We start from the raw sequence: 9682 nt of genomic DNA, 5'->3' as shown, positions 1-9682 counted from the left end.
GTTCATGGGCCTTCGAGGATATGTACGACACAACACACCTTGCAATAGCTTCCATGCCGGGGATGTTCTGGCCTTTAATGATGGATCCGTCGGGTCGCTGAATGCCGTGCGGGTTAACGCCAGGACTCATCAGCGGATGACCGCCAGCCGCTGGATGTGGGTTCATTTGCATGAACGGTATGTGATTCAGGTGCGTTGGGGGTGCATTATAACCATTCGCCAGCAGCGGGGATTTATCCAGACGGGGCAAATCTAGAAAAATAGTGACATAAGAATGCGAGCATATTAACTTTTGCGGTAAATGGTTGCCATCAGTCGGGAACAACGCAGTGCTAATATTTGTCGGGTTTTTCTACCAAATCGATCGCTTGATGGAAGCTTGTTGAACATTGTACAGCTATTATTCAATCAACTATTAAATGGAAAGCCACCAGCCCTGGCATTTAATCGAACTTTGCTTGAAAATCGTTTGCGAATCGGCAAATTGTTTCATTTATTGATACCCTTTGTCCATCATTCACTTTCCTTCGTCTTCTGCCGAGCGTCCCTTGAGCATATTTCCTCACGCTTCGGATGATGATGGAGCTTTTCATGTATAATCATTTTAAACGTTTCCAGCTGTTATTTATTATTATGTATTCCTTTCGCTGCTGCATCTGCATTCATTTCTACCAAATGCGCTTGTTGTGTACGGCTCTCTGCTTGCTCCCCAGATACCAGACACTCTAATGTCTTCCAGTCATTTGTAGTACTATCGATTGCCTGACTACGGGGTTTTCGATCCATATGAGTCTCGGGTGGAATGCGTCTGACTTGATCGGATCGGTTGTAGAAGCCGTAAATCTATTAACATAAATATTTTTCATCGGCTAAAATAATAGGTGATATGTTGCACGCTCGCCAGCACCGTGCTTTTCTGGACAATTATGAGCGATTCGATATTTTGTACACTACACCACAAGAAACAGCACACAAACGGGCCAATACATAGACGCATTTTTTGATTATGCAAATTATAAGTATGCCAAGCATGAATAAAATATGCGTATTGCAGGTTGGGAAGCGTTTAGCAACACCGCACATATGTCACGTGATATGCTTGATGCCGCCAGCCAAGATTACTCGAAGCAGTAATGCTCCTATACCTTATTAGAACGATTGATGAGCCTCCATAATAATGGTCTGTTATTACCAAAATACCATCGTGGCGGATTTCTGCTATTTTGCATCCACACCACCATCATGAACACAGGATTTGAAGATAAATTTGCACAAATTTACCATATAAAAAGGTGCTATTGCCAGTCTGCATCAAAACAGGCATACATAAAAAAATGTGTACAACAAATAACTAACAAACGTACGCAGACTTTTATTAAATTCTTGTATAAGTCACACATTCTGAAATATATATTCTTCTACTTGGATTAATGACCTTCTAAGGTCATCATCCAACGCCGGTCATAGAAATCGCGTAGTTGGTTGGTTAGCCCACAACTACGGGGGAATGGTCCGGATGGGATTTGAACCCAAGTCTTGCCGTATGAATAACTGTACTACTCCCTAAAGTAACCCCATTGTTTGGTCGATTTACATGAAATATTTTTTTCATCATGTTTTTCCCCAATTTAACAATTATTAATGATTTCATTTGGCATCTCACTCATTCTAGTCAATTAATTCCGATGTGTTAATGTGTAACCCAATTTAAAAAAAAATCTAATAAGACTTCGCCGTTCAGCAGCGTTGGCGATTGAGGTAAACAAGTTAGAGGCTGTTGATCAAATTATACACAACCAAATACAGTACAATTATACATGGACAACCTGCTCTTACCATTAAGATGTCCGTTCTCGTACACAAATTCTCCATTGTCTAAGCGATGCTTCTTCAACTGGGCATGATGCGGCATGTGCGACGTTGGCATAGAAAGTCCTACCGGGCCTCGCTTCGGCGGTCTGCCGGGCCTGGAACTGTGCGATAGCAGAGAGTTACTGGAGTTAAGACTGGGAGATGGTTAGTATAACATTAGACTCAGTTTGTATGTATGTTGCATAGTGCAAAAAATTCTATCCCTACAATAGTCATATATCTTATATTAATAGCCAGCCGCAAAGGCAATTTTAGCTTAAGCATTCGCAAATGTTTGCGTGAAACAAAATCTCCTGGCCTATACAATGTACAACTTTTCTATCGTGCTCCTCACACGAAATGCCCTAATGCCAAAAGCGAACCTATTTCTTCCTTCCGTTGGAAATTGTTTTGTTAAGATTATGTACGATCCCGACAGTATGTAGGAAGGTTTCCGCTACCCAAATGCAGGAGATGATAAGTTTAAATTAAAAAAAAAAAGCGACGGTCCAACGCTGTTTCGTATTTTGCTTGAGCATTCGTGAAACGTGCATTAACAACTCGGCTAAAATACCACTACTGACGATTTATGATTTTGAAAAGGCAAGCAGGGAAACCCGGATGGAGAGCAAGTTTTAAACGGGGCGCGTGGAACAGGGTATAGCAAGTACTTGTAATTGTAGGTTGAAAATTGATTTATGCATTTTATTATCTTTATTTTTATTATGCGATTGCCCTGGTGTGGATACACTTTGCCACAGAAGAAAGCCTGAATCCTTGCAAGATGCTTTCCGAAAGCAACCATTTGTAACTTACTCGTACAGCAACCGACTCGATGCCATATACTCAGGCAGGTCTGTGATTTATATAGAAGTAAAGTAAAATAATAATTATATTTTCTACAAATTAATTTTCAACCATAAATTTTCCATTAGATCCTGTCCGTATCAGTTGTACCCTGAGACTCCTGTTTCGAACTCGCCATCGCTATGATCGGTACGCGGTGTGTACCGTTAATTGAAGGTAACCAAGTTGCGAAAATGAAAACAAGCGCGAAAGAATTCGACACAGCATTGTCTCAGATTCTAATTTGCAAGGGCAGCTTCCATCATACGACCAAGCTTTGCTTGTGCGACACTGGAAGCAAACCTCTCGCGCAAATTCTCGAGCAGTTCGAGATCCTCTTGCTGAATGGATGATTCTTTTGCAAATAATTCCAACTGTGAGCACAGTTCCAACTACAGACCTAGCGCACGTATATGACATTCACAGCGCCTCGCGTGCCTTTTTCTTTTTAGGTGCTAGTGACAAAGAAAATTGCATGGTAGATTGTTGGACGCTTGACGAGCCGCTTATGAAGTGCATCATGTTACCGCATAAGTAATGCATATTTAAAAATTGCACCTGTCGGCAAACGTAATCCGTTGCCGTTCATCGTACAACATGAATGTCTACCATTCGTCGCATTCTGCAAACAAGGCTCCGGTTTGTCTAGCATATTTTTATGCTACATCTAGATTTTATAAGTGGCACATTTGGAAGGCATACCTCTCAGGTGGCTTTATGGACAAGCATCTGAAATTAAAAAGAGAGAGAAATCATCCATTCATTGAGTGAAGTAGAAGTACAAACAAACTAGCTAGGGGTTTGTTAAAACAAAAGAAAACGAAAACATTCTTAAAACAACAATCACATCGATACAATCAAACAAAAGAGCACGATCACATATGTATATCATTTTGTTAGTAATAGGCAACATTCAAACTATTCAAATGCGTGTAACACGGACCGACACACGATGGAGCGATGCGAGCGAGTTGACAAGACTACAAGAACAACAAGCACTCGGGTTGTCGGCAATGGCAATCGAACATTAGGATCATAAATGCGTATCAATGGAAACAGTAACCAAACAGACAGACACAGGTGAGGTCCCCTTCCCCCTCATCCCCTTTGCTTGCGTTCGAACCAATCAACAATCACTGCATAAAGCCGGGAACTGCATAAGGTGTAAAACCGCAAGCTTTGCGGCACTGGTTGCGGTCGCAATAGCGGTTGCATAGCAGTGAAGCGCCAAACTCAGAAGCCTACCGCGATATTTCTTCTTATCTACCGAGATCCGATTACACACAAATGGATTCTTCCGCCTCAACATCGTCCGTCCGTCCGTTCGTTCGTTCGTGTCGTCCTTATAGCATCTCTTTCGCCTGTGCCAATTCGCTCCCCAACTTTGTTTCCTGCTATTTCCTTCATTTCATCCCTTCACCAAACGCTAACACCTTCTGCTTCCTGGTCGTACCCCCCTTACCAGAACCAGAAATCGGACCAGCAAACAGGTTATGGACAAACTGTTGTTCAACATCAATTCGCAATAAAACACGCCAGCAAAGAAACACGAGGGAGAGAACGACGACGACGACGACGACGACGACGGCGAAAACAATGATGACTGCTCCGTAATGTTAAACGATTCTTTGTCAGGTTCAAACCATTCATAGCACGACACCGTGATTTTTTTCCCTTTCTGCCCGAAATTGGCCAATGCTTTCTTTGCCGTCCTCAACGACAGCACATTTCGGTTCGTTGCTCGTGCAAGATCATCGTCACCCTTCCGTAGCGTAATAGAATTAGCTTCTAATGCGTTCGCGCTCGTGAAAAAGGACAGAAAGTACATAAAAGTCATCCGTACCCTCCAGCCTGAAGGACAGCTAGGCCTTCATTAGCTTTGCGGTTGAGGGTGTCGCGCTCAAAGCATTAGAAGAATTCCGTACAATTTCCACTGGCCCAGAATCCACAACACGTATTACTAATGTGTTGTTACTATTGTTTGTTTTTTGCCGGTTGATTCCGGTTCTTTTTTTTTCTTTTTAATCGATAATCTCCAATAAGGAAAGTCGAATCTGTTTGGAGATTTCCTATTAGGCCCTTTTGTACCGGCCGTGAGCCTTACATCATACAGCAAGTATTGATGAAGGCTACAGAAACGCTGAAACAATCTGAATTCATTGATAATCATTGATACAAACATTTGGCAGATTTGGACCCGGTACTTTGTGCAGTGTTTCAAGAACATCCATAACATACACTGCACGCATGACACAACATGTTTACATGTCAGTTTAAATATCAATTGAAATAAACTTCCTACCTTATTTTCTTCAGCAGTCCATCATTTCGCTACCGATCACTGATAGCGTACCAATGCACCATAAATAAAAATGTCTGCAATTTTTACATTACGTGGCTACATGGCTTTTTTGTGTAACAATTTTATGTTCCTCGATCGTCTATCTCAAAAGCGGGATTTAGGAATATATTATTTGACCAATTATGCAACGAATTCAAATGAGACACGCCAAGCGCAACGTGTACCGGTGGAAGGTGTTAGCATGAAGAAAAGGCATTAAATATATCGTTTGTACGCTAGCAACTCTCATTTTGCACACAACAGAACAATTAATGTTAAAACTTCTCCTGTTTGGTTCTCGGAATGGTCCACATGTTGTGCATATATTTTTATTCCATGCCAATCCCTTATTCAGACCTTCTCAGACACAACGACGCTGCTGAATTACGTCCTAGATTAATTGAGGTAATATAATAAAGGAAACTCACCAATCATGTCTAGCATGCCAACATCTGCATCAAAAATACCAGCAACCGTCAGGTTGAGTAAAGCAGGGCAATAACGTAGCGGAACCCAAATAACACCTTATCATGCCGGAGGTTGCAAGCAACGAATTTCAAAATTATTTGTCTGCGATACGATCGGAGTAAAACTCATCGTCACGCATTCTCATACAATCAATATACATTTTAAATCTACATTTAAAATTTATAGTAAAAATAAGTTTTCCTCACAACTAGGAACCACAAGCTGCTATACATGTACCTGTGTGCATTATACAATGTTGATGTAAATGTAACCGAGTTTTTATTGCTTTTAACCATACTTAATACCTTTTTGTGGCAAATTTACACCTTGTTGCTGGCAGTAAGCTTTTGCTTCTGTTTATTATTAATTTTTTTTTATTGCACTTTTGGCTCAATGCGATGATCGAACATTTCCAATTTCACACCGTTTGCTTAACCCGTCTGCCACTTTCTTCTTCCAGCCGGTCACGGTATTCAAATCTCAGTGCCGAAACACAATGTATCACACTTTACGCACAAAGACGGCCCCGACCTAACGACGAGACGGCAATTAACTATCCATCGACGCCACAAATATCCATTACGATTCGTCGAACTTGGGATCATTAAAATAAGGCATTCCGATGCAGCCGAAAAACATGTGCAAAGAAGCCGGTGCCGGCAATTCCCGGTAGGACAGTTGGGCAGAAAGGGAACGGTCTCTTGAACGGGCTCAAAATCACTGATTACCATTTCTTGCCCGCGCATGGTGCCCTTCGCGAGCGCCGTATACAGTAGTGACTCGGTTTAATTACAATCCGAACCTTTTAAATTAACTGGAACTAATGCCTAAATTTGAAGCGAAGATTTCAATCAGCACTGTTATTGCTCAAGAACACAAGTTTACTCTTTTTCCTACAGATTTACGACTGACAGTAGTCGTAATTTAGGAATGGTGCCGTTCATTACGGTGTCGATTCAAAACAAAATCCATCAATCATATCTTCTGTTTCTTAACGCGGGTTAAGGATAATTACACAATGTATGCTAGGAGTGCTACGGCTCTCATCTGCCGGGCTAGCTCTCATCTTGCAACTTTGCGATTCGTACCTACGCTTTCCGATTTTTCTACTACATTATCTCTTCCACAACCATTTCTTGCGAGGGCAATTCCACGTTAGACTGACTAGCCACCGGATCATACGCGCGAGAAAATTCTACATCCTGCCAGACGCCGCATTACCGTGTGCGTCGTAACGGGCTACCTTTACAATTCGATGTCGATTTCCCTCAGTCATATGCGAATTAAAATTACTACATTCACGGTACGGCTTCAGCGCACACTTGCGCAATGCACAAGACAAGCACCGGCTAGCTAATAGAATGGCCTCTACCCATTTCCCCCGGCACGATACAGGACTAGGGCTACCGCAGGACCGATCACGACTCCGTTTTAATTTTCTCGTGTTGTAAATGTGATCAATTGTGGTATCGATCGTTGTTTCCTTTTATGTTTCTCGACTGATTGCCCTGGGCCGTTGATTGCGATCCTTACGTTCCGTCGTCATTTTCGTCACAATTACCTATGTGCTCAACGATTCCTGCGCCGAATCCTTCAAGACTGCATAGTTGTGAAGTAGAACTGCTCGATAGTGCAGCACCAACGATCGGTTTCATCTGGCAACGGGACAACCCATCTGTGCTGTGCAATACGCCAGCTTAACCAGGGCGAATATGACAAGGGTTAACCCGTCGGAGAACAGTAGTTACAGGCGAATTGGTGTGTAACTAGCATACAGTACAAGTGTGATGCAGTTACAAAATTGTTACCAGAACTAAAGAAAGAGTGCGCATTGCGCATCGGTTCCCGCCAACCTCACCGAGGCCACAAACTGTTTTGAGGTTTTCAATCGGTTCCCAACGGCAACTGTTCCCTTGCCTTGCCGCACAAGGCGCCTGCAACGTGGTACACAGTGGGAAGCAACTGGTTCCGATCGCTTCCTACGGTGCACAAACAAGGGATTAAAAGATAGAAGATTTTGCGCTTGAATGATTTTTACCTTCCATGGCAGAACAGTTATCTTTTTTTTTTCTATTTTCAATTCATGACAGATGCCATTGAGGGCTTGTACTTGTACAGAGTAGATATTAGCAGATAAAAATGAAGCTATTTTAACAGACAGTTGCTATTTAATATTTTTGCTATCTTAAGCTACTAGCTGCAACTTAGAACACGTTCTTTTCTCCCATTTCGTTCCATACAAAATAAACATAATAATCAGATAATTTGTCATTGCTCTTTTCTTTAAAAAAAAGTGTTTCAGTATAACACAAACGATCTCAATACTCATGAATGCTCATGTACGAGGAAAATGTGGCTGCATGTGTGATAAATACATGAGAATTCATTTTGCAATCATTATTCCCTGTGTAGAATTTTTTTTTTTTTTTAAGCTTCACGTTTAACATGCACTAATGAAAATTGATGCATAACACTAACATTTAACATAGACTATACTCAATCATATTTTAACTCCAAGCAGATGGGTGTTGCTGTTACAATCACTGGAGGAAAGCTTCTAGATTCTATATATTTATGCTTTTTATCATTATCTTGCGCATACACTACTCACAACACACTAAACGTTTAGTTAAGGCATGCTTCCTACATTCCTTACATTCAGATTATACATTCATGTGTGCATAACAAAACACTACCGATAGGTTGGCGTCAAACACTCACCTGGCCGTGGTGCAATCCCTGTATAGGACGTCGAAATCCTTGCAGGACAGCAATTTGCAGCGATTGACACCGGGTTGGATAGCGCCCAGGCCGCGTAATATTCGAACCTGCTCCACATTGCACACCAGCGGAACAATGTCGAGCCGCTTCAGCTTGGTATAGACTGTGTGCAGGCCACCGACGAGATGTTTTAGAAACAGCTCGAACGCCTGCGGAAGACATAGCATCGTTTCACCCTGTATCATGAAGGCAGCCACCTTCTGTCCCCGGTAGTCGACTAGTTTGCACTCGTTAGCCGTGGGATCAGAGCTGGAGATCGGCGGTGGGCTATTGTACGATCGCGGCGGCACGTGATGATGGGCCGCGGCCATCAAATCGAGCGGACTAGCATGGTGCATGAAGGAGTTCAGCAGGCCCAGTCCATGAGGCGGCAGGTGCGACAGGTTCTGTGCCATCCTGGGCGGCATCCCAACCATACCAGCCATGCTGGTCGGCGTAGACACATGTGGAGGGCTCAGTGGGTGCGCCATGTGACCCATCATCTGAGCCTGGGCACTGACGCTCAGCGGACTAGACGAAAGTTGGCGGCCACTATGGTGATTGCTCAGGGGCCCATTGTTGCTGCCGCCACTGTGACTGTTGTGTACTGGGCTCACAGGCGTCGGTGTACGCGTTTTGTCTAACTGGTGCTGATGGCTGCTGCTACCATTGTGGTTGTGCTGTATTGGGGACGAAATATGTCTGCCCCGTGAATCGTTTGATGAAGCGATGCTGTGATCACTGGCCGTGGACGCAGTATCCATCGCGGAATCCATCACTCAATCAATCAAATGAAATGATCATACACAGCTATCACAATGCCAATCACAACTACACCAGAGAACTATTTTATTTATTTACTTTTTTGTTTTGTTTTAAACCACTCACTAATCACATTAAACGGTCGTTATCAAATCGTCAAAACTCACAATTAAACACCAGCTATTTCAGCATCATGCTTTGATAATTCGGTCACCGGTGAACAAAGCATCTGGTACACCGAGAATTGGGAAAATTACAGACATCACAAAACACCAGAACTGCAGCTAGAATTCACTGTTTCTTCGCATTGGCGAGAGCACTACCGCCAGGTTTGGACACCGTCACTACAAAAGTACCTTCACTGACCACACTCTCGGTAACTAATCAACGCGCGGACACACGACAGTAATCCTTGTCCCAACCAACCAGCTAACGCACGACCAAACGAACGAACGTACAAGTGATCGACGGCACCCGCCAAGGCGAATTGCTTGGCGTGGCCACTTATGCAGCGGACAATCTTGCGATTCCCGTTTGGATGCTATTTTCTTTCTCTCCGCTTCTTCTCCAATTCTCTGATGTTGGCCACTGAACGGCAGCGAAAATTACACCGACCAGCGGAGCCGGCAGCCGCAGATTTCCATCTGCAGACAC

General features: G+C 43.1%; 1 protein-coding gene across 6 annotated transcripts in view; it reads right to left on the bottom strand.

The window, feature by feature from the left end:
* The window catches only part of LOC126564081 (dachshund homolog 2), a 21127-nt gene extending 12078 nt beyond the window's left edge, over positions 1–9049 (bottom strand). For 2 of the 6 annotated variants that reach the window (XM_050221002.1, XM_050221000.1), the window contains exons 1-4: positions 8228–9049; positions 3400–3426; positions 1837–2006; positions 39–252 (exon numbers count right to left, since the gene is read on the bottom strand). In XM_050221002.1, coding sequence (XP_050076959.1) covers positions 39–252; positions 1837–2006; positions 3400–3426; positions 8228–9042 — 1226 coding nt within the window. In that variant the 5' untranslated portion in view covers positions 9043–9049. The remainder of the gene's footprint in view (positions 1–38; positions 253–1836; positions 2007–3399; positions 3427–8227) is intronic. The other 4 variants (XM_050220998.1, XM_050221003.1, XM_050220999.1 and 1 more) reach the window with 3 other exon arrangements.
* Positions 9050–9682: the final 633 nt, after the last annotated feature.

This window comes from Anopheles maculipalpis, chromosome 3RL (genome assembly GCF_943734695.1).
Source record: "Anopheles maculipalpis chromosome 3RL, idAnoMacuDA_375_x, whole genome shotgun sequence".
NCBI lineage: Eukaryota > Metazoa > Arthropoda > Insecta > Diptera > Culicidae > Anopheles > Anopheles maculipalpis.
This window is presented reverse-complemented; position numbering and strand designations above follow the sequence as displayed.